Here is a 25,768-nt window from a genome sequence, read left to right on the forward strand (position 1 = left end):
AAAATATTTGGTAGATGAATCAAAGAAAATGCTAGATTGTGCGTGTCCTGAATTTATCTATACCTAGCAATTTGAAGTGCAGGCACACTTGTGTTTGCATGAAAGTTGCATTTACACACTGTTTATTGTAAGCAACACCTATCATCGAATACACTATTAAGATTGCTACTAATATAAGTTGGTTTGGAAACAGATCTCGAAATATTGAACCAATGAAACTAGCCTGCAGCAAATCAAACGTATGTTTCATTGTCATGATCACTCAAGGCAAATCAAACGTATGTTTCATTGTCATGATCACTCAAGGCAAATCAAACGTATGTTTCATTGTCATGATCACTCAAGGCAAATCAAACGTATGTTTCATTGTCATGATCACTCAAGGCAAATCAAATGTATGTTTCATTGTCATGATCACTCAAGGCAAATCAAACGTATGTTTCATTGTCATGATCACTCAAGGCCAATCAAACGTATGTTTCATTGTCATGATCACTCAAGGCAAATCAAACGTATGTTTCATTGTCATGATCACTCAAGGCAAATCAAACGTATGTTTCATTGTCATGATCACTCAAGGCAAATCAAACGTATGTTTCATTGTCATGATCACTCAAGGCCAATCAAACGTATGTTTCATTGTCATGATCACTCAAGGCCAATCAAACGTATGTTTCATTGTCATGATCACTCAAGGCAAATCAAACGTATGTTTCATTGTCATGATCACTCAAGGCAAATCAAACGTATGTTTCATTGTCATGATCACTCAAGGCCAATCAAACGTATGTTTCATTGTCATGATCACTCAAGGCAAATCAAACGTATGTTTCATTGTCATGATCACTCAAGGCAAATCAAACGTATGTTTCATTGTCATGATCACTCAAGGCAAATCAAACGTATGTTTCATTGTCATGATCACTCAAGGCCAATCAAACGTATGTTTCATTGTCATGATCACTCAAGGCCAATCAAACGTATGTTTCATTGTCATGATCACTCAAGGCCACTTTACTTTATTTAAGATGTGCCTTCTAAAAATTTGATTTCTTACGAATTTTACAAAATCAAAAGCCTTCATGATGCTTACAGTGGTCAGTGAGAGGTTTTCTGCAGATTATACAAAGTGGTTAGGCAACTTTAATTTACTGAAGAAATATTGCTATGTTTGTAACCCAAATTACAGTATTCATATCCATATTGCATCTTTAATGTACCGGTAATATCTGTCTTGTTTAGCAAATATGTAATCAACTTGGCTTGTATATAATGTGACACAGCAATACGCTACAGCATTAAGAATTGAGGGTCAACAAACTTTTTCGAAAAATAGACCTTCACAATTGTGTTTAATACTATGGAGGGGCTAGACTTGCTTGTAGTTGCGATTCTGATATAAAATTCTTGAAAAATAAATATAAATTGTGTGAACGAGGGGTGAACGCGAAAGTCATGTGACCACGAAATTCGTGTAAGCTCCCTTATATTACCGGGCAAATTCGGGCTTGTAATGATTGACATGTCAAATATGTTTCAACCAGAAGACAGGCTAATTAGCATATCAACTGAGACCCCGGAAACCATAAACACTTTCTTGGATAAACTTAGATCCCGATAACTTTACTTACTTTCTCATATCCGAATCACATATGCCATTTTATTTTAGATTGAATTTCAAAAAATGTCCAATGTTATCAGGAGAATGTTTGGAGACGGCCTTAACAGTATTAGCATACCAAAGCCTTCGTCGATATCAGCGAGAGGTCGTGGAGGCCTACTCAGATGGCCGAGACGTGTCTGCACCTACAGGCAGTGGAAAATCGCTGACTTTCAAAATGGCTTCATTTTGTATCGACTACAGGCATGTGTGATGTCCGGTTTATTGTTATGATCCGTGGTTCGGCTGCTCCACCCACCGTATGACGTAAGAAATCACACAGAATATCATATTATGTGCTCATGCTACAAATATGTGATTAAGACCAAGACTTTTTGTGTATATATTGTGAAAATGAAATGCAAGCTTCCTTAAGTATGTGTCGTTAGGAGAGGACATAATGCAAGCTTCCCTAACCAAGTATGTATTTTCAAGAAAGAACATAATGCAAGCCTCCCTAACCAAGTAATATTTGTTAGAAGTACACATAATGAAAACCCTAAACAAGTATGTATTTTAGGAGAGAACATAGTAAACCTCCTAAACAAGTATGTACTGTTAGGAGAGAACATAATGCAAGCCTCCCTAACCAACTATGTATTTTTAGGAGAGAACATAATGCAAGCCTCCCTAACCAAGTAATATTCGTTAGAAGAGGACATAATGAAAACCATAACAAATTATGTATTTTTAGGAGAGAACATAATGCAAGCCTCCCTAACCAAGTAAATATTTGTTAGAAGAGGACATAATGAAAACCATAACAAATTATGTATTTTTAGGAGAGAACATAATGCAAGCCTCCCTAACCAAGTAATATTTGTTAGAAGTACACATAATGAAAACCCTAAACAAGTATGTATTTTAGGAGAGAACATAGTAAACCTCCTAAACAAGTATGTACTGTTAGGAGAGAACATAATGCAAGCCTCCCTAACCAACTATGTATTTTTAGGAGAGAACATAATGCAAGCCTCCCTAACCAAGTAAATATTTGTTACAAGAGAACATAATGAAAACCCTAACCAAGTATGTATTTTTAGGATAAAGCAAGCCTCTCTAAACAAGTACCAAAAAATAAATAAGGTTAACTAAATAATTTTTCCAGCATACTTCACATGCTTCATCAGCAAATGGAAAAATTCAAAAATTTTTAAATAAATGAGGCAGCAGAGAAAATCATTTCATAATCAAAGTGTCTCTATCTTCTTATGTCTGAGGCTTTTGTAAGAATTAAGTTCACATCAGTGTCAGGATAGTTCTGAAATCAAAATGCAAGAGATAAAAAATTGTTACTTAACACAAATCAATGAATGTCTAATTGTTGCAGTTGAGACAAGCTTTTGTATACTATACAAGAAACCCACCACCAGTAGAAACACGACATTGACTTATCTCACCTGTAGTAATTTCATGTTAGATGAGAAGTCACCATCAATTAATTTATCACGAACCAAACTAAAATAGAAAGAAAACAAAAATCAACATGAAACTGTCACTGCTGAATTAGGTTACTACTATAACTGGAAAATAATAGATACTCTGAAATTATGGTTTTAGACACAATTACCAGGGCAGGAATTATCTGGAATAGAAAACTAAGCTGAGTTTGATTTTGTTAGGAATAGAGTAGAGGGTGATTAACCACTCTAGCAGGTTTTTTTGCACTCTCTGCTTTGAGCAAGCCGATTTACTATTAACCTTCTCAACACCAGACTTTCTCACCAAATTTTTTTCCTTATATTTGTCAATATTTTTGGAACTGAACCATAATTTTAGAGAAAACAGACAAAATTTGAGTCAATTTACAGTTTTTGTTCAAAAAAGTTGGCTATATTTGGCCCAATATTCTGAAGGAACATGCAGAATATAAACAAAACCATTTTGTGAATTACATGCAGACATACACCAAACACAATTATACATCCATACGTATAATTCATCAGCATGGTTACAATGTATGTGTTCATAGTGATGAATCTCTGAACAATAACTGTAGAAATGAGTCTTGTATGCACTCATAGAGTTAACAATAAATTAGTAATCTTTATGGACTAAATACAACTTTTGTGACAAAAAGCATGCAACATGATGTATGGGTTTCCAACCAAGTTTGAATGTGCACAAAAAGGAATATGGGCTGGGCATGATAAGGTACCGTATTCATTTATGATTTGTCAATATGTTATATAAGAAATAAGAAATTTATTGCATTCTTAGAACTAGTCACCAGCAATAAAATGTTAGTAATAAAATACAATACTGTATAATGACAGCATACTTTGGTTCACCAATACCTAAAAATGCTGATAAAATCATCACACAAAAGCTAGAAACAATTGAGACAAAAACATAATGCCACTGAACAATAAGTTTAACACTAACACTAACATGCTTCCGAAATTGAGAATTTCAGTCATCGGCATCTTCAGGAATTTGTTATGAATTTTATTTCTCAATTTCATAGTTTTTTTCAGATTAATGTGAATTCTCCAAACAACTATTGGGACAGATATAGGGTTCAACAGAATTCAATCCACTATGCAGTCAGCTTGAAAGCGGTTATAAATGTGTTTCAACAGGTTTGTTCTATGAAGTGTATTTTCGAGTCTAAAAATGATCTACTTTAGTCATGTGACCATTACATCTGTACAGATAACAAATTACTTATTTCTACAATTTATTAACAACTGTCACACAAAATTTTATTGTACCTAAAATGTTGAAATATATTGCCTGTAGAGGGCGCTATTTTACATTGCAATATCTATCACAATACAGTGCAGTATGAAATCTTGTGTATCAAAATATCTGATATACTTACATTATCATAGCACAACAAATATCAATCAGAAATTCAAATCTTTTTTCATCGGAAAACAATGAGTCCCAAAGTCTGATAATATCTGTTGGATGGAATTACAAATAGAATAGTGATATGATGTAAATGGGTATAAATTAGCAGATGTGGTACATTAAGAATTGTAATTTTTTCATTCCTGATGGCCAATGTCTTATAATAAAACATTTGAATATACATAATTAGGGTTCCTACCTGGAAGAGGAAATTCTTGTGATAATAATAATGTAACCCATCTAAATATAAAGAATTGAGGTTTAAGATCTTGTTCTTGTAGCTTCAACCAAAGTCTCATGTCTTTAGATTTCAGTTTCAGCATGGTATTTGTCATTGTTGCATTAATACCACTCGCTGAATCATCCAAGGATTTTATAAAACTATCACGTATTTCAGACATTAGGTTCATAAAACAAAAAAAGGCATCAGCTTCAGCATGTTCTGAAATGAAATAAAAGCGGCTTACAAAAGAATGAGAATCATTAGTATGTTTGAGAACTTTTGAGAGTATGTGGGAGCAGATAACATCATATTAAAATTGAATTCGGATAAAATGCTACTCAAAATGTGAAAATAACGTCATTTCCTGTATTTTTACACTTTTATGTGACATTTCATGTTACATCTGGATTAAATAGACTTGAAATTATAGGGTTTACAGTTACCATACTCAGTTCAGAGAAATCAACAAGTTTGGTCCATTTTAGGGCATTTAGCCATATTTTACCATGGAAAAATATATTTTCTTTATTTATTACTCAGATCAAAAACAATATCCGCAGAGGACCAGCTAATGGTCATGACCTTAACAGGGGGTATAGTTGCTACCTCTGCTGTGGTAGCTAGGTATGTGCTCATCTGATGCTACAGTACCATCCTGTTTCAAAGCTACACTGTATGAGATAACATCTTCAAATTTTGCTTGGCTACATAAGGGTGGAAAAAAGATATAGCCTAATTGCTCTATTTATTAGTAGTATTATTATTTTGGGTTCATATACGCTTGTACTGGAGATGCACATCTGAACAAGCGAATACAGTAAACAAAATGAAAGAGAATTGTTGATGACAACAAGTGATTGAAAAATAAATAATTTTTAGTGTGATTTAATGTGACATTTTCTTAATATACAAATTGAAGGTAAACCATTGGCTATAAACACATTAGAAACTGATTGACTATCAACCAATTTTGACATACCGGTTATACATGTAAAGGTTTTTCACCTTGGTCATTACATATAGAACATCTGATCCTCTTTATGCATGACAAAATTAGTCTCTACAACCAAATTATACTAACTTCTTTTATCTTTGTTTTTCAAAAAACAATCATGCACATTTACTAAATTGTCATTTAGTGTACCGGGGGTATTAACTATTTCAGCTGCTTTTGGTCATGAATTATATTGATTCTAAACACCAGCTCATAAAATTTCACCAATGTTTGGTGCTTTTTTGTTTGTTTACGCATGTCCAGTAATTCTGAACCATGTTATTGACTGAATAGGCTCAACCAAATAACAATATGGCTGCCTTAGTTTAACTCAGACAATTTGGTTACAGTTATCAAATTCAAAATTGCATGTACATGACAAAAAATGTTTTTACATCAAGACCCTTCTAATTTTGTCTCCTGTGCTTTGAGTAATGTAAATGTTTGAATAGTTTGTAAACAAAAGGAGACACAACATTTGCTTCTGCGATGTCAAACAGACATAACAATGCACCGCTAAATATAGGAAGACATTTACTTACGCTGCACACCCTGTGGTGTGTACCTACAAGTTGATGTCGGTTCCATTAGCATTTGTTCCCCAAAATTGTTGAAAACAATCTTAAATTTAGAGGAGAGGAATACTATATAGTTTACAGTGAAAAACATACTCATTGTAATTTGAAATGGCCATCAGATCGTTAAATTTCAATTCAGTAAAAATGTGACAGAAAAGTTGGAAAAAAAAGGCCACTGGTCAGATATTTTGAATTAAATCACTCAATTTGAATAACTAAATGGTGTTTTCCAAGCAAACAGATATTAGATAAAATAGAAACCTTGTATTTCTTTATCAGAGTCTGAAGCAAACACGTAGTATATTGGACCAATGATTTCATTCATTCCTTGTACATAGCCTTGTCCAGGATTTAATTTGGCATAGATAAATAATATTCTTTCAACAACTTCCCAATGTGCTTCCTGTCCTTCTGGTAATGTAGCATACTCATCTGGCAGGGATCTCTTTTTTTGATGAACCTACAAATGTAAAATTTGATGTGAGTTGTTCAATTCACTTTTCCTTTCTTTACACGCTATACAACTAGCATGAATGTAAAAATATGAATGTAAAAATGTTTTGTAATGAAAAAGAGATTGAACAGTTTGGATTAACAGATTTTGAATACACCTATTCTTCACAGTCATTTTGAACACAGCTGTTTCAAACATGCCTTGTAATTTTTTAGGAGAGAATTCTGCTAACTTTCAAATTACTATTGAAATAGCATTATAGATATTATACATATATTCATGATTGGATACCACAGGAAAATACTGAACTCCACTCATTATAATTGTTGGAAAGAACAATTTTGGGGCAACTAAATGCATCACCATTGGGTGCAATTTGCATGCTGAAATTTGCATAAATTTACATATTTTAATTTGCATAAATTTACATATTGAAATTTGCATACTGAAATTTGGTCACCTTCTTTCCTTTTATGTACATAGATCTGCTTTTTAATATAGAAATTATATTTTTGTTTGTAAGAAAGAGTTAAATTTACAACATACTGCTTACATTTGTGATACCCAACCAATTTTTGCCTACATCACCAGCATTGAGTACTGTGTACTCTACTCTCTTTCTCAGTGTTTCAGATTCAGCATTTATAATCTCCATGCATTGGTAATTTGTTGGTCGCTGGAAAAAAGCTATTTCTGGCAGTAACCTCCTGTAAATAAAGTAAAGTGCATGTAGCAGAGACAGAAAGTAAATGATTGGACTATACTGTAAAATACTTTATTTTCACTTGGAATTAATTTTTGCTATTTTTGCTGAAGGAATGATTTAGTGAAAATATAATTTTGTGAATATATAATCCAGCTAATACATCTTTTTTCCTATATTTTACATTCAACTCGTCAACATAAAATAAATTCCATACAAAACACCCATAAAGTCTTTTCAGCAAAAATTAATTCCAGCTAAAGTAAATTTTACAGTAATTATTAGAGTTTTTATTTTACAGTAATAGTAAATAATTACTTTTTCTTGTCATGAAATGTTTTGATTTATTTGAAAGAAGTTTTGTTGCAGCAAAGAGTTCAAATTAATCATGTGATGTCATTATCATAACCGGCATTGCAACTCACCTGTCATCTGTTTCGTAAATTGGTGTAAATGCAACTAGAAAAATTTTATTTTTAGTTTGTTTTGTGCAGAAATATTGAATGGTCTGTTATACCTCTAGTTCTTGGAATACTAGAATTGTTGTTGATTTTGTCATCAGCCTCACCTATCCATGTGTATGTTCTATGGAGAGCATTTTAGCCCTCGAATTTTAATACAAAATATAGAATGTGCACTACACCACAGGTGAATTCTGACTTACCTTGTGTCTTTATCTATTTGCAATAAGACATCATTATCTTTAAAATATTGAGACCAATTACTGTCTGGATTGGGGTTTAAAGGCTATAAAAACAAACCAGCACAAGACATAAAGCATGTTTAAAAGATTAAATAATTATACAAGCAGCCTCTCGGCTGAGATAGCTCCGCTGTTAGCAATGCACATTTCAATTAAAGAACAGAAGATATCATTAGAAGATGAACAATATGCATAGTATCAATGCTATGGGACTTGCTGTTTTCAACAAGAATGCAAAAATATCATTTTTCACCATAAATGATTGTGGTTTTTAACAAGAAGTCGAAAATATCACTTTTTACCAAAAATGACAAAAATATTCATCAAAATTAGAGAATTAAAGATATCATTAAAAAATGAACAAATTGAGAGTGGTCCACACGTAGTACATATATATGTAATATCAAAGCAATTGGACTTGCGGTTTTTAACAAGAAGTCGAAAATATCACTTTTTACCAAAAATGACAAAAATATTCACCAAAATTAGAAAATTGAAGATATCATTACAAAATGAACAAATCTTAGAGAGGTCCACATGTAGTACCTATATATGCTAATATCAAAGCAATTGGACTTGCGGTTTTTAACAAGAAGTTGAAAATATAATTTTTTACCAAAAATTACAAAAATATTCACCAAAATCAGAGAATTGAAGATATCATTACAAAATGAACAAATCTGAGAGAGGTCCACATGTAGTACCTATATATGTAATATCAAAGCAATTGGACTTGCGGTTTTTAACAAGAAGTCGAAAATATCACTTTTTACCAAAAATGACAAAAATATTCACCAAAATTAGAGAATTGAAGATATGATCATGAAATGAACAAATCTGAGAGAGGTCTAACCAAGGTACATATACACCAAGTATCAAAGCATTCAGGCTCGTAGTTTTCAAGAAGAAGTCGAAAAAGTAAAACATTGACACGAACGACGGACGATCACTCATATGATAAGCTCCGCTCAACAAAGTCGACAGCGGAGCTAATAAAAAAGATGAAACAAGCAGCCTATCAGCTGAGATAGCTCCGCTGTTAGCAATGCACATTTCAATTAAAGAACTGAAGACATAATTAGAAAATGAACAATATGTATAGTATCAAAGCAATCAGACTTACAGTTTTTAACATGAAGTCGAAAATATCACTTTCTACCAAAAATGACCAAAATATTCACCAAAATTAGAGAATTGAAGATATCATCACAAAATGAACAAATCTAAGAAAGGTCTACATGTAGTATCTATATATGTAATATCAAAGCAATTGAACTTTTGGTTTTTAACCATAAGTCGAAAATATCACTTTTTACCAAAAATTACAAAAATATTCACCAAAATTAGAGAATTGAAGATACCATCACAAAATAAACAAATCTGTGAGAGGTCCACATGTAGTACCTATATATGTAATATCAAAGCAATCAGACTATTGGTTTTTTACAAGAAGTCGAAAATATCACTTTTTACTAAAAATGACAAAAATATTCACCAAAATTATAGAATCGAAGATATCATCACGAAATGAACAAATCTGAGAAAGGTCTACATGTAGTATCTAAATATGTAATATCAAAGCAATTGAACTATTGGTTTTTAACAAGAAGTCGAAAATATCACTTTTTACCAAAAATTACAAAAATATTCACCAAAATTAGAGAATTGAAGACATCATCACAAAATGAACAAATCTGAGAGAGGTCCACATGTAGTACCTATATATGTAATATCAAAGCAATCGGACTTGTGGTTTTTAACAAGAAGTCGAAAATATCACTTTTTACCAAAAATTACAACAAGCAGCCTATCGGCTGAGATAGCTCCGCTGTTAGCAATGCACATTTCAATTAAAGAACTGAAGACATGATTAGAAAATGAACAATATGAATAGTATCAAAGCAATCAGACTTACAGTTTTTAACAAGAAGTCGAAAATATCACTTTTTACCAAAAAATTACAAAAATATTCACCAAAATAAATTAATTAGAGAATTGAAGATATCATCACAAAACGAACAAATCTGAGAGAGGTCCACATGTAGTACCTATATATGTAATATCAAAGCAATCGGACTTGCGGTTTTCAACAAGAAGTCGAAAATATCACTTTTTACCAAAAATGACAAAAATATTCACCAAAATTAGAGAACTGAAGATATCATCACAAAATGAACAAATCTGAGAAAGGTCTATATGTAGTATCTATATATGTAATATCAAAGCAATTGAACTATTGGTTTTTAACAAGAAGTCGAAAATATCACTTTTTACCAAAAATTACAAAAATATTCACCAAAATTAGAGAATTGAAGATATCATCACAAAATAAACAAATCTGAGAGAGGTCCACATGTAGTACCTATATATGTAATATCAAAGCAATCGGACTTGCGGTTTTTAACAAGAAGTCGAAAATATCACTTTTTACCAAAAATGACAAAAATATTCACCAAAATTAGAGAATTGAAGATATCATCACGAAATGAACAAATCTGAGAGAGGTCCACATGTAGTACCTATATATGTAGTATCAAAGCAATTGGACTTGCGGTTTTTAACAAGAAGTCGAAAATATCACTTTTTACCAAAAATGACAAAAATATTCACCAAAATTAGAGAATTAAAGATATCATTACAAAATGAACAAATCTGAGAGAGGTCCACATGTAGTACCTATATATGTATTATCAAAGCATTTGCACTTGCGGTTTTTAACAAGAAGTCGAAAATATCACTTTTTACCAAAAATGACAAAAATATTCACCAAAATTAGAGAATTGAAGATATCAACATGAAATGAACAAACCTAAGAGAGGTCTACCCAAGGTACATATACACCAAGTATCAAAGCATTCAGGCTTGTAGTTTTCAAGAAGAAGTCGAAAAAGTAAAACATTGACACGGACGACGGACGACAACGACGGACGACGGACAATCACTCATATGATAAGCTCCGCTCGACAAAGTCGACAGCGGAGCTAAAAATATTCACCAAAATTAGAGAATTGAAGATATCATCACGAAATGAACAAATCTGAGAGAGGTTCACATGTAGTACCTATATATGTAGTATCAAAGCAATTAGACTTGCGTTTTTTAACAAGAAGTCGAAAATATCACTTTTTACCAAAAATGATAAAAATATTCACCAAAATTAGAGAATTAAAGATATCATTACAAAATGAACAAATATGAGAGAGGTCCACATGTAGTACCTATATATGTAATATCAAAGCAATTGCACTTGCGGTTTTTACCAAAAATGACAAAAATATTCACCAAAATTAGAGAATTGAAGATATCAACATGAAATGAACAAACCTAAGAGAGGTCTACCCAAGGTACATATACACCAAGTATCAAAGCATTCAGGCTTGTAGTTTTCAAGAAGAAGTCGAACAAGCAGCCTGTCGGCTGAGATAGCTCCGCTGTTAGCAATGCACATGGCAATTAAAGAACAGAAGATATCATTAGAAAATGAACAAATCTGAGAGAGGTCCACATGTAGTACCTATATGTATAATATATCAAAGCAATTGGACTTGCGGTTTTCAACAAGAAGTCGAAAATATCACTTTTTACCAAAAATTACAAAAATATTCTACAAAATTAGAGAATTAAAGATATCATTATGAAATGAACAAATCTGAGAGAGGTCCACATGTAGTACCTATATATGTAATATCAAAGCAATTGGACTTGCGGTTTTCAACAAGAAGTCGAAAATATCACTTTTTACCAAAAATTACAAAAATATTCACCAAAATTAGAGAATTGAAGATATTATTACAAAATGAACAAATCTGAGAGAGGTCGACATGTAGTACCTATATATGTAATATCAAAGCAATTGGACTTGCGGTTTTCAACAAGAAGTCGAAAATATCACTTTTTATTAAAAATGACAAAAATATTCACCAAAATTAGAGAATTGAAGATATCATCATGAAATGAACAAATCTGAGAGAGGTCTACCCAAGGTACATATACACCAAGTATCAAAGCATTCAGGCTTGTAGTTTTCAAGAAGAAGTCGAAAAAGTAAAACATTGACACGGACGACGAACAACGACGACGGACAATCACTCATATGATAAGCTCCGCTCGACAAAGTCGACAGCGGAGCTAAAAAGTAAAACATTGACACGAACGACGACGAATAATCACTCATATGATACGCTCCGCTCGACAAAGTCGACAGCGGAGCTAAAAATTATTATTTCACATTGTTTCAATTATGCAATTTTTTCATCTTTGTCTCATCAATTTTATAGTGAAGAAAGCTAACAAACCATATTTGCTCTATAAGACGAACATTTCTAACAGAAGAGCATATAAACCAAAAATATATCTATTGTATGGTGGATCATTAAAATATGACATATTTTTAGCATATGCTGATGTTAGTATAGACCATCAATTGTTCATAGAGCTGGTTGATACATGAATTATATTATCCATGAAATGAATAAATATGTGGCATCTTTTACAGTTAAGAACATAAAGCTGGGATTGTTATAAATGTCAAAATGGATGCTGAAATTCAAATTAACCAATCCAGAAACGGTATCAAGACATCATCGTCAGTTCTAATTTGAATTGATAAGTTAGTTTAACAGTATTCAATCAGCAAGTGCCTCATTTTAAATAAATGGGCAGTCACAGTTAGTATTTCACATGAAAGTGTACGAGTATGGGAACAGACAATGTTTAGCTGTTGAGTCAATCTGTACTGAATTTGAATGAGGGCTTTTTTATAAATATATTTATAAAGTACAGCTAAGTACCCTAAGCCTGAACAGCTTTGTGCTCTTCACAATGTCACATAGTTGACATTCCGATTGTTGAATGTTATCTTTGATTATTTTTTGATTTCAATAAAATTTGTACGACTTGAAATTTATGTAAAAAAAAAATAAAGTCACACAAATTTGAATATGTCATAACCCATTTCACAAAATAACTGTAGTCAGGGATGGAAATAGAATTTTTCCCAGCATGCACAGTGTGCATGTTGAATTTTGCACTAACTTGTTGTGAAATGCACCAATTTTAAAGTATTAAAAAAATTTACGGGTTCTCAATCTATGTGATCATGAAAGAATTTGCTTTTTTTGAGTTATCTTACAATATTGGTTGAACTTAATTTAGGCTTAGTGAATATAATGAAAAAATGTGTTAATTTCTACATGCACAGCGTGCACATTGTATTTTGAGTTTACTTGCACTAGCTAATAATCTATGTGCATAGTGCAGTGTGCACATAATATTTTGAGTTTACTTGCACTAGCTAATAATCTATGTGCATAGTGCAGTGTGCACATAATATTTTGAGTTTACTTGCACTAGCTAATAATCTATGTGCATAGTGCAGTGTGCACATAATATTTTGAGTTTACTTGCACTAGCTAATAATCTATGTGCATAGTGCAGTGTGCACATAATATTTTGAGTTTACTTGCACTAGCTAATAATCTATGTGCATAGTGCAGTGTGTACATTATATTTTGAGTTTACTTGCACTAGCTAATAATCTATGTGCATAGTACAGTGTGTACATTATATTTTGAGTTTACTTGCACTAGCTAATAATCTATGTGCATAGTGCAGTGTGTACATTATATTTTGAGTTTACTTGCACTAGCTAATAATCTATGTGCATAGTGCAGTGTGCACATTATATTTTGAGTTTACTTGCACTAGCTAATAATCTATGTGCATAGTGCAGTGTGAACATTATATTTTGAGTTTACTTGCACTAGCTAATAATCTATGTGCATAGTACAGTGTGTACATTATATTTTGAGTTTACTTGCACTAGCTAATAATCTATGTGCATAGTGCAGTGTGTACATTATATTTTGAGTTTACTTGCACTAGCTAATAATCTATGTGCATAGTGCAGTGTGTACATTATATTTTGAGTTTACTTGCACTAGCTAATAATCTATGTGCATAGTGCAGTGTGCACATTATATTTTGAGTTTACTTGCACTAGCTAATAATCTATGTGCATAGTGCAGTGTGCACATTATATTTTGAGTTTACTTGCACTAGCTAATAATCTATGTGCATAGTGCAGTGTGCACATTATATTTTGAGTTTACTTGCACTAGCTAATAATCTATGTGCATAGTGCAGTGTGCATCAGAGTATTTAGAGTTTACTTGCACTAGCTAATAATCTATGTGCATAGTGCAGTGTGCACATAATATTTTGAGTTTACTTGCACTAGCTAATAATCTATGTGCATAGTGCAGTGTGCACATTATATTTAGAGTTTACTTGCACTAGCTAATAATCTATGTGCATAGTGCAGTGTGCACATAATATTTTGAGTTTACTTGCACTAGCTAATAATCTATGTGCATAGTGCAGTGTGTACATTATATTTTGAGTTTATTTGCTCTAGCTAATAATCTATATGCATAGTGCAGTGTGCACATTATATTTTGAGTTTATTTGCACTAGCTAATAATCTATGTGCATAGTGCAGTGTGCACCAGAGTATTTCAAACCCTGATAGTTGTCAGTGAACACCATCAATCAGGTAAAAGACAGTCTGTCAAAACTGAATTGAAACTGAATCAATGAAAGAAAATGAGTTACTCAGTATACTATAGTTTGGTATCCGTTAAGTGATGAAAGAAACAGAGAATTTGACCTCTGTTTGTACAACTTACATGGTCTTGTATAGCAGCACTATGTTTACTTCGTTTGGCACCGGGGATAATAATTAACTCTTGTATAAACTGTTTATAAAGCTCTCTGGTGGAAGAAGAATAAGTTCATATTACCACATGCCCTTGTCAATGAATTTTATCAATCTGGCCTGACATGCTTAGAATATTGTTTTACTCTGAAATTTAAATTTCTGTGTAGTATCCTAGTTTGCCGGTACAATTGCAATGAAAAAATGTAGAATGCATTATTCATGGTTATAAGATAATGCCAGTGCCTTTACCCAAAGATCAACAGAAATCTAGAGCACTGTTTTCAAAGATAAGAAAACTATGAGTCATTATCATAGGAACGCATTGAGTAACACATCAACAGTGTTATTATTCAGTCACGTACCTTTGTTTCTGAAGTGTTTCAGGCCAATGTGTTGTGTTATATGGTAAGTAATTTAGTAAAATCTATGAAAAGAAAGGAATCAGTCAATTTATAATTAAGAAATTCGTATGACCCAGGTGGAAATGCTAATTGTGGGTTTTGACATGTGCACATATACATGTACATGTATGAGTATGAGCATGTAGCAAAAACAATATTTCATGTCAACATCTGTTGATAACATGACACTGATAACAGTCCCCATTGGTAGTTTTTCAAAGTGATTTCTCAAGAGATACCAAACATCACAAACAAAAGACACATAAAAAGGAAAACAATATGGCCACCAGTTGGTCATTTTGAATCACATAGTGAACATAAAATGCATCAGTACCGGTAATCCATTACAAGTATTAAGACACCAACTTTTAGTGAAACCAGGCACATGCCTTAATTTATTTTAAATATGACATGGTGAAATGTTATTTTGGGAAATAAAATTGATTTCTTTGAACAAAATCTGTCAAATCCATGAAATGATATAGAAAACATAAAAATAACAAGTTATTAATTTGGATTAAAATTGTGAAACAAAATGACATGCATTACCCTAGTTGTATACCATGCATGATGTCATTCCCAAGATTGAATGTAATCAAACTACGCATGATTGAGAAATAATTGATGACATTTTCAAATGTTGTCTTTCGTACACAAGCCAGGCGGTCAGAGGTCGTCCAAATGAGAAACAAAATAACATTTAACATACTGGTACATGTATATCATGCGTCTTATATTTGTGGATATTTTGAACAAAGTCTGACTGTCAAGTCACATCTGAGAAATGACTAAGGACACAAGAAAAAAAACATTGATGTCCCTATTCCATAGGCTCGTAAGACCTATTTTGACATATGGCAGTGATATATGGGGCCATGAGAGTTCTTATAAATCAGAAGTTGAAGATATCCATTTACATTTCTGCAGATTTATTCTCGGTATCAAGAGAAACACTCCCATAATGGCAATATATGGAGAATTGGGTGAATATCCGCTACATTTATTTATACAAAAACAAATGATCAAATACTACAACCACGCAATGAACTCGCTTAACGTACTAATTAAAGAAGTAGCAATACTAAACAAGCAAATGAACAGTAAATGGTATATCGCAATAACGACACAATTAAACAACATCAATGAAAGTGACAAAATTAATTTGGACAGAATAACAACAACTGCTGAAAACAAAAATTTACAAATACAATTGGAAAAACAATTTAAACAGTACTGGAAAGAAGAATTGAATAATGCTCGAGAGGGTAATAAATTGAGAACATACAAAAAATTTAAAAATAAATTTTAATTAGAAAACTATTTGATATCACTGAAAAATGTTGAACTGAGACAAACATTATGTAAATTTCGACTAAGCAACCACAATTTAAAAATAGAAACAGGACGACATTCCAAACCAAAAACACCTGTAAAGGAAAAAGAGTATGTGAACTTTGCACAAAAAACCAAATAGAAGATGAACAACATTTCATCATGACTTGTCCAATTTACAATGACCAAAGAAAATTAATATTTGAGAAATGTAAGAAACAAATTAATAATTTTGATAATTTTACAATTAATGAACAATTTGCACTGACAATGAGTTATAATTTTACCTCATTTCATATCACACTCTGACAATTCATTAAAACTGCCCTTAACTTAAAGCGCGGCTCCGCAATCCCAGGAATTGCACCAGTGCATCACGGGAAATGTAACTTGCATGGTCCGCCCAGTTGTTTACTTGGTACACAGCTGTTATCATTTCAACTGAAGGCGTTAATTTCGTAAGCTAACGTCATGCATTACGCTATTATCTGATTTGAAAGGACTTGCTGAATCCCGTTGTTCGACGTTCACTGGGCCTACGCACTCTTTTGAAAGCCGTTTTCTGTGTTTGTTTCGCTCATGGTCGACTGTAAAGCACAATTTCTGTAAATGGCGTGACGGCATTGTAAGGTTCTCTCTGAATTGAGCTCATGCCTTTGCTTTCTTGCTATTGTACTAATATGTTACGTGTGCGACCTTTTTATACAATGTATTTATTCATTCACTCGCTGCTATTAGGCGTCGTTTATACAAAAAGTATTGGACGATGCTCGGACGACGAAATGCATGGACTGACGAAAGATACATCCAGCGCAAGTCACAACTTATGAGGGCTGATGACGTTGTGGTCACACAAAAAGAAGTGATGCCGGAGTGTGTTGTAAGACAGCAGATACGCGGACTGTATCCCAATCTTCCAGGCGTGCCTTATATGGGTCATCTCTGGTACTGAAAAATATGTGTCTTTCATTGATACAAACGAACCAAACGGCCCTTTTCAGGGCCAACAAATATTCCAAAAAGAGAACTACCGTATTGTCAATTACTTGCATCATGAAAAAAACTGTAGTTTATTTGAATGACCTACACAATGTAGTTGTCGTACAACGTTTGCCATAATGTGTCTTGTCGGCTCGGCAATAATGACGTTATGCAACGTCAAAAAAACAAAAACAAAAAAAAAAATTATTATACGTATATGGCTGTGCGGCACGGGTCCGACGCCAAATATACATAAATATATGCGCGGCTCATACTAGTACGTGACAAAAAGGGCTAAATATTTCACTGCGGGGACATGTTTCAGGGAACATTATAATTTTTTGTGAGACCTTTCAATTTATTTATTTCGAGAACGAAGAGAAATTTGAGAAGCATACTCGACATATTGTAGGGGACGTATTTGGGACTCCCTCGACTCTTTTCATCGATATCAGAGTGAAACCCATTTTTTTTACAGCCCTGTAACCGCGAATGTCTTTCTTTGCGCACACACACTACAGAAATTATTGGTATGTTTACGCAAAGTCCCTCCCCTCTCGCGCACACCCCAGCTCGTGCGATTCGCACTCGCTCGGGTCGGACCGCTTTGTGGAGCTCCGACGATGTCCCCTGAGATGAACGGACGGACAAACAGCTCACAGCATATCATTTCTTATTAGCTCCACGATATCACTTACATGATCAACTCCGTAATTACATAAACATACCTAGAGATTGAACAAATAACTCGGGATTAACACCTTACATTTGCATAAACCCATGACAGACAGCCAGTTTGAGCAGTCAAAACGACTGTTTGAATCATGCTTTTCCGTCGCTTTTACGCGGAAATCGCACTGACATCGCACCGAACTCGTAAATTAACATCGCAGTTGTATCGCGGACATATTCATGTTTGTGTACGACATGAAAATAAAGCACCACAGGCGTTAAGATTGCCGAAAAGAGTGATTTTGCGGAGCACCCCGAAGAGATGTTTCACGCTTGAGTGTCATTTGCATACTGAAAAGTGGCGGCCATCTTTCCTTTTATACACCCAGACCCGCGGTTTAAGACAGCAACACTTCCAAAATTGTTAACCCTTAATGCATTAACGCATCATTATTGTTATTACTTTTTAACAATGGTTTCTTCTACCTTTAATATTGCTGTTAGTGGGATTTATTACTATTCATGTTTTTTATTTGTTTTTATTTCGATTATTATTATTATTTTTTTTAATCATTACTTTAGTCTTAATGTTTTGTATTATTAGTCTAGTTTTGTTTAGTGTAAATGTAACCATTTTAATTAATTCCTCCTGGGGAATTTTACGTGTTTAATAAAGTATAAGTATTACTGAAATGCAAATTAAAGTAATTGATGACAACATTCAACCCAATATGTCTTGCCTTTGTTCAAACCAAGTCTGTTGAAACCAATAGAATGAAAACTTGTAAAAAAAAATGCATAAAAAATGATGTGATTCAGTAACCTATTGTTAGTGATGTTTGTATCAAGTTTTAATAAAATTGACTCAGACATACCCGAAAAATGTTTGTTAACATGTTTTTTTTTGGGACTAAAATGGCCACAAGTCAGTCAAAGGTCAACAAAATGAAACAAAAAACAAATCAATTGTCACTGAACAAATTTGAGATATTGTAATATATATTCTTGCCATAGAAAACAATTATGATAAATGCCTTGAAATATTTAGAGATAATAATAAGAGACTCACTTTCCAACATGTAGACCTCATACCAGGTTGATCTGGAACACCTAATGATAAAACATATTAATATCAAATTATTATTGAATGATCATTTATTAACCATTTGTTGTTATTTGTATCTTTAACATTCTTTTTTGCATACTCTTCAAACCTGTGAAACCATACTAACTTATTTAAATTATAGATGACTAGCATTTGATGGTGACGGAATGAAGGTTACGTCATCTGCTTTTGTCAAAACCAAAGTAGTTAGTGATTTATTAGTGAGTAAGTTTGCTAACTTGCTGCCCAATACTTCCAAGACTTGCTGTAATCTTAATGAGCATTGGGTGATCAAAACTACATTTGCGACTAGTGCTGTTGGCTGAGATTACTAGGGTTCAAAGGCAGGATTGTTTGGCATTAAGTATGTCTTTGGAAACCTAAATTTCCCATAATGAAAATAAAAGCATACAATGTTCGTTTACAAAAACTAAAACATTCCTCATATAGGTGATAACTTTTTCAAGAAGGTGTAAACATTATAAAAAATACCATGCTACACCAGCATTACTTTGTACATTCACGTTATGGGATCTTGGCACGTGCTGAAATTTATATATTAGAAGCTACAAGGCTATTTAAATGGTACAATGTAAAAGAGAAGATGCAGCTTCTATATTAGAGCATCTACACATACAAGTAATACAGAAATTTTTGATTCTCAATTGTTCAAAAAGAATGGTGTGGCTTCTAATACAGATTTCCCTCACTGATCAATGAGGAATTTTATATTGATGGTTCATCTTGTATAGCATTGTGATTGGTAAAATGGTGTTTAATCATTATCGTATGTATGCAGCCATGTAGAAATACACATAAGGATGTTGACATGGCACACCACAATATACAAATGGCCATTGGCCAATCTCATGAAAGTAAGATTCTATTTGTTTTTATTTTTATAGAATATGTATTTAAACATCTATTTTTCATAATATTTTATGATATTTTTTTTTCCATTTTATTTACAATATATTGAAATTAGACTCAAAACCGAAATGTTAGATTCTAGAAAATATTACAAATTTACTTGGCCGTCATTAGCCTCAGAGTTTTATTAGCTCTAATTTTAGTAGCTTGTATGTGTGGGGAATGCAAGCCTCAAGTCATTGTTGTACTATCAAAAGCATATAATGGATTGAAGATTATAGTGAGCTCTATATATAACATGTGTATGTATAGGAGAGAATGGAAGAAATATATATACCCAGAGTGGTTTGAAAATGGTGCATTTCTGGTCATTTTGCTTGTTGTTATGTAAAACGAGACAGCTCCTTCATGATAAAATATTTTCAGAATGTTGTTCAATGATACAGCAATTGTTTTCTGTCAACAGGCTGGAAATCATTTTGATCAGTTGGGAAATAAAAATTATGTTTTCGTCATTTTGAATCCCGCTCACTCATGCATGAACTAATAACTTTACTTCAGCAGCTCACACGCTTCTATGTTTATGTCAGGTCTATTTTTAGTAAATCAATAAACTACTCTCCTACATAGCTCACCAGGCATTGTCTGCTACAGGTGTATGTATCATTATAATAAATTCTCTCACTTGATGGGTATTTTTGGAATGTACTATGTACTAAAATTAGCAAACATTGTACACATGCGAAGTAAACACAAATATCCAGAGTAATTTTGATTTGTTAAATATTAGGCCTGAACTTTTAAATGCTGTGACACGTACCATACAATGTATATAATTGGTGGTTGGCAGGCAATCAAAATTTTATTTGACAGGCAAAATTTAATTAGATGTAAATTACAAAATAAACATAAATAATGAACAAAAATCAATTGTAAATCTGTGGTTACAGACTAAGGACTGCTATCTTTAATTTCAATAAAAATTTAAGACAGGCACTTTCTGGCTACAACTTTGTTGGTTGGAATTACAAAATTTAAACCATTTCTGAAAATTCTAAAGAATTGTAAAAAAAAAAAAATTTCATGAATTTTACTGATTGCGATAAACGCCCACTACAAAGTGTCTGGTTTTAATATAAAAACACAAACACGGCTTCTTGGAAATGATTATACCACATATAAATAGTCTATTTGGCAGAGCTCCAGAAGGAGTACCTACACTTTATGCAATTTTTTTTTAAATTATGCTAATTTATTCATGACGTAGCAGTTTCTGTGCTCATGAATATTCATTAATTTGTGGGTCATTACATTTTAAAAGGGGCGATATATTATTTTTGGGGGAAGAGTTAGAAAGGGGGATTAGCAATCCTTAGGGGGTCAATACAAAAGAAGGGATCGACCCATTTGGAGAGCAGCCATGCTCCTCGTGCCTGTTGTTGCACGTGACCTACAGCTGTCAACTGTGTTCGTTCTTCGACTGTGTTCGTTCTTTGACGACTTCGACTGGCTTCCATGTGAGGTAGTATTCTTGTGTTCTGTTTTCCTGACTTGAGTTTTTGAATCCGCTGTTTATGATTTTAACGTCTTTCATGTCTTTTGTAGGAGTGTCCAATCCGTGATTCGAACTTGCGATCTTTGAGTTCCCAGCGCACTGTCTTGTCCACTGTACCACGAGTGTCTTCACACAGGAGTTGGGATTTAAGTCCTATTAATAGGACACTGTCTTCACTAGCATTCAAAAATCTAACTAAACATACTGGATTCGAACCAGCGATCGCTCACATTGCTGACATAGTACAAATCAACTGAGCTATGTGGGTAGTCATGCAAATTAAATCATTTGTTGTCATATTTAGCTTTATTGCCAAATGGTGTTTGCGAAAAAAAGATGGGCAGGCAAGGGAATTGAACCCAGGTCCTCCTGGTCACTATGTAGAGAACTGACCCACAAGACCACAATAGATTGACTGGATGTGTTTGCATTTGATAAGACTATATAGTGTGTATATATATAGAAATACAACATATTTCTATTATTGAGTTACAATTGTCCAAAAAATTGCCAATTTTGTGTTTTTACTTGTGTAAACTATATGCATGCCATAACCCGTTAGTGTACATCTTGCCAATTGGGTGTTTGCCATTTGCGTTGCCCATACCTGACCCGACCCTAACCCTAATGCCAAGACACGTTCCTGTTAATAATTCCGTTGCCCATACCTGACCCGACCCTTACCCTAATGCCAAGACACGTTCCTGTTTATAATTGCTCAACAATGATACTCTGTTGTGCACTGTCTGCGGGTAAGTTGCATTGATGTCAACTGATTAAACAAGTCGCGTTTAAGTAATTTCCACTATTAACAAGTGGTTAAATTGTGACAATAAATGTGTGGACAAATATTTGAGATTAATGTTGGTGTAGACAACTCTCGTTTAATTACTTTACACCATTACAAGTTGTTAAATTGAGAGAATAAATGTCTCAACAAATATTTAATACTTAGTTTGATGTAAACAACTCACGTTTGATTAATTCCCACAATTACAGGTTGTTAAATTGAAAGAATAAATGTGCGGACAAATATTTTAGACTTATTTTGGTGTAGACAGCTCTCGTTTAATTATTTTACACCATTACAAGTTGTTAAATTGAGAGAATAAATGTGTGGACAAATATTTTAGACTTATTTTGGTGTAGACAGCTCTCGTTTAATTGTTTTACACCATTACAAGTTGTTAAATTGAGAGAATAAGTGTGCAGACAAATATTTTAGACTTATTTTGGTGTAGACAGCTCTCGTTTGATTAATTCCCACAATTAAAAGTTGTTAAATTGAGAGAATAAATGTGCGGACAAATATTTTAGACTTATTTTTGTGTAGACATCTCTCGTTTGATTAATTCCCACAATTACATGTTGTTAAATTGAGAGACTAAATGTGCGGACAAATATTTTAGACTTATTTTCGTGTAGACAGCTCTCGTTTAATTATTTTACACCATTACAAGTTGTTAAATTGAGAGAATAAATGTATGGACAAATATTTTAGACTTATTTTGGTGTAGACAGCTCTCGTTTAATTATTTTACACCATTCCAAGTTGTTAAATTGAGAGAATAAATGTATGGACAAATATTTTAGACTTATTTTGGTGTAGACAGCTCTCGTTTAATTATTTTACACCATTACAAGTTGTTAAATTGAGAGAATAAGTGTGCGGACAAATATTTTAGACTTATTTTGGTGTAGACAGCTCTCGTTTGATTAATTCCCACAATTACAAGTTGTTAAATTGAGAGAATAAATGTGCGGACAAATATTTTAGACTTATTTTGGTGTACACAGCTCTCGTTTAATTATTTTACACCATTACAAGTTGTTAAATTGAGAGAATAAATGTGCGGACAAATATTTTAGACTTATTTTGGTGTAGACAGCTCTCGTTTAATTATTTTACACCATTACAAGTTGTTAAATTGAGAGAATAAATGTGCGGACAAATATTTTAGACTTATTTTGGTGTAGACAACTCTCGTTTAATTATTTTACACCATTACAAGTTGTTAAATTGAGAGAATAAATGTATGGACAAGTATTTGAAACTTATTTTGGTGTAGACAACTCTCATTTGATTAATTCCAACAATTACAAGTTCTTAAATTGACAGAATGAATGTATGGACAAATATTGACCATTATATTTGTGACTAAATACCTGTTGTTTAATTAATTTCCACCTCTACAAGGTTGAGAGAATAAATGTGTCGACAAATATTTGATACTTATTTAGGTGTAAGAACTCGTGTTTGACCAACTTCCACCATTGCAAGTTGTTAAAATAATGAAATAAATATACTGGTATCATTGGATATTTGATTTAATTGTGAAACTTTCGAACAAAACGTTAACTGCTGGCTTCGAACCCTCAATCAACAATTCCGCAGACACGGTATAAATTCAACAACACCACAGAAGATATTCGTCTGTTGCCTGAATTGTTTTCGTAATATAGGGAACGCCATCGACACTTTAACAAAACTTACCTTGACTTGGGTCTTGTTTATCTCTTGTCACAATCTGGAAACTGTTGAACAAATTGCGCGTCGTCCAGTTTAAGACGTTAGTTATTTTATTATTTATTCATTCAGTTTTGTATGGTGCAGTTTTGTGAGGTTTATTATTTTTTGCGACGTTCTTTGTTTACTTGTTTACGGTTTGAGAGATTTCAGTTTATTTGATTTACGTTTTTACGGTAGCTCTGAGCGGGACTCGAACCCACTGTCTTTTCAAGCTAATTTTGTTTTATTTTGATGGCACGCTTGTGTACCACGCCACGACGTTGGTCGTTAAGTGGTGTTCATTTTTCTAACTACTCTAGTGTTCCGATGAGTTGAACGGAAAAGCCAAAACGATTGCTGGTTTCTGATTGCTTCGGTTCTGGTGAGTGTGTATCTAGTGTGATTCGAACCCATGTCGTTTGTATTGGGCGTTTTTTTATTTCCCATGTTAGCTACGCCGTAATATGCAACCACTTCCCCGTTTTATTGTGATTTTGAATGTTTAATGATGTCTTCCTCACCCGTCACGCCATGACCCAGTTTCAACCACACGGCCATTTTGCAACACAGTTCGTGACCCTCGGCGTCACCCGACTGACTATATGAGCGTTCTCTTCAACTGTTAAGCTAGGATTTATTACCGTTATTATCATTATATTGTCACGTGATTTGTTTTACCTTATGTGTAATGTCTTAAGTATCTTTATTGTAATTTGTATATACCAATTCGTATATACCGAGGAAACGACCCCGATTGAAGGTCATGTATTTTATGACGTCACCAATTCGTGTGTAGGTACTGCTTCTAGATCTGTGCCGTCTATTTATATGTGTCGTGGAGGAGGTACGGGCCTCCGATTGTTAATAAAAAAAAAACTTGTTATAGGTAACAAGTGACTGTGATTATACAAACTCTACAAACAATGTTCAATTTATTTAATTTTTCGATTGATACTCTAGATGAACGTCATTGTGCAATCAAAATATGGTTTTCATAATGTGCATCTCATCCGGGGGTCCGCATCCTTGAAACTATAAACATATTTCCTGCTAGATACGTAGATGGTGGGTGGGTCAGCAAAACAAGTGTCAAGAATTTAAATAACTTACCATGAGAGCACAAACTGTAGAGACGTTTTTTGTCGATTTCCGGTCCTAGCAAGACGGCCTGAAACTCCGCTAACCTACAGAAACAGTGTTAACGTTTGAACTTCAATACATAAATAACAAAATTACGACAAACAAACATTGCTCGCACCAAAACATTACCTTGCCCTGTAGGTCGCCATTTTGGAAATTATGTAACCTCGTTCAACATGTGTACAGAATGCATCGTAGAAAATACTGCAAGCAGTATACATATATTTTAGCTACTATTCAATATTCAATTAATATTATTAATTAATTAATATTAACATGTTACTATTCATATACAATGCTGCAATTTACATAAA

General features: G+C 33.2%; 1 protein-coding gene across 1 annotated transcript; it reads right to left on the reverse strand.

The window, feature by feature from the left end:
* Nucleotides 1-1,120: 1,120 nt before the first annotated feature.
* On the reverse strand, nt 1,121-25,603 carry LOC102810392 (TBC1 domain family member 13-like). Its single transcript, XM_085492525.1, has 12 exons — nt 25,584-25,603; nt 25,425-25,498; nt 19,345-19,385; nt 15,252-15,313; nt 14,858-14,942; nt 8,133-8,215; nt 7,319-7,472; nt 6,573-6,771; nt 4,716-4,958; nt 4,485-4,566; nt 3,061-3,118; nt 1,121-2,921 (listed from the first exon to the last, which is right to left on the reverse strand). Exons 1-12 carry the CDS (start codon nt 25,601-25,603, stop codon nt 2,862-2,864), a joined length of 1,161 nt encoding a protein of 386 aa, XP_085348651.1. The 3' UTR covers nt 1,121-2,861.
* Between the last annotated feature and the right edge of the window lie 165 nt (nt 25,604-25,768).

Source organism: Saccoglossus kowalevskii, chromosome 17 (assembly GCF_978046115.1).
Source record: "Saccoglossus kowalevskii chromosome 17, keSacKowa6.1, whole genome shotgun sequence".
Lineage (NCBI taxonomy): Eukaryota > Metazoa > Hemichordata > Enteropneusta > Harrimaniidae > Saccoglossus > Saccoglossus kowalevskii.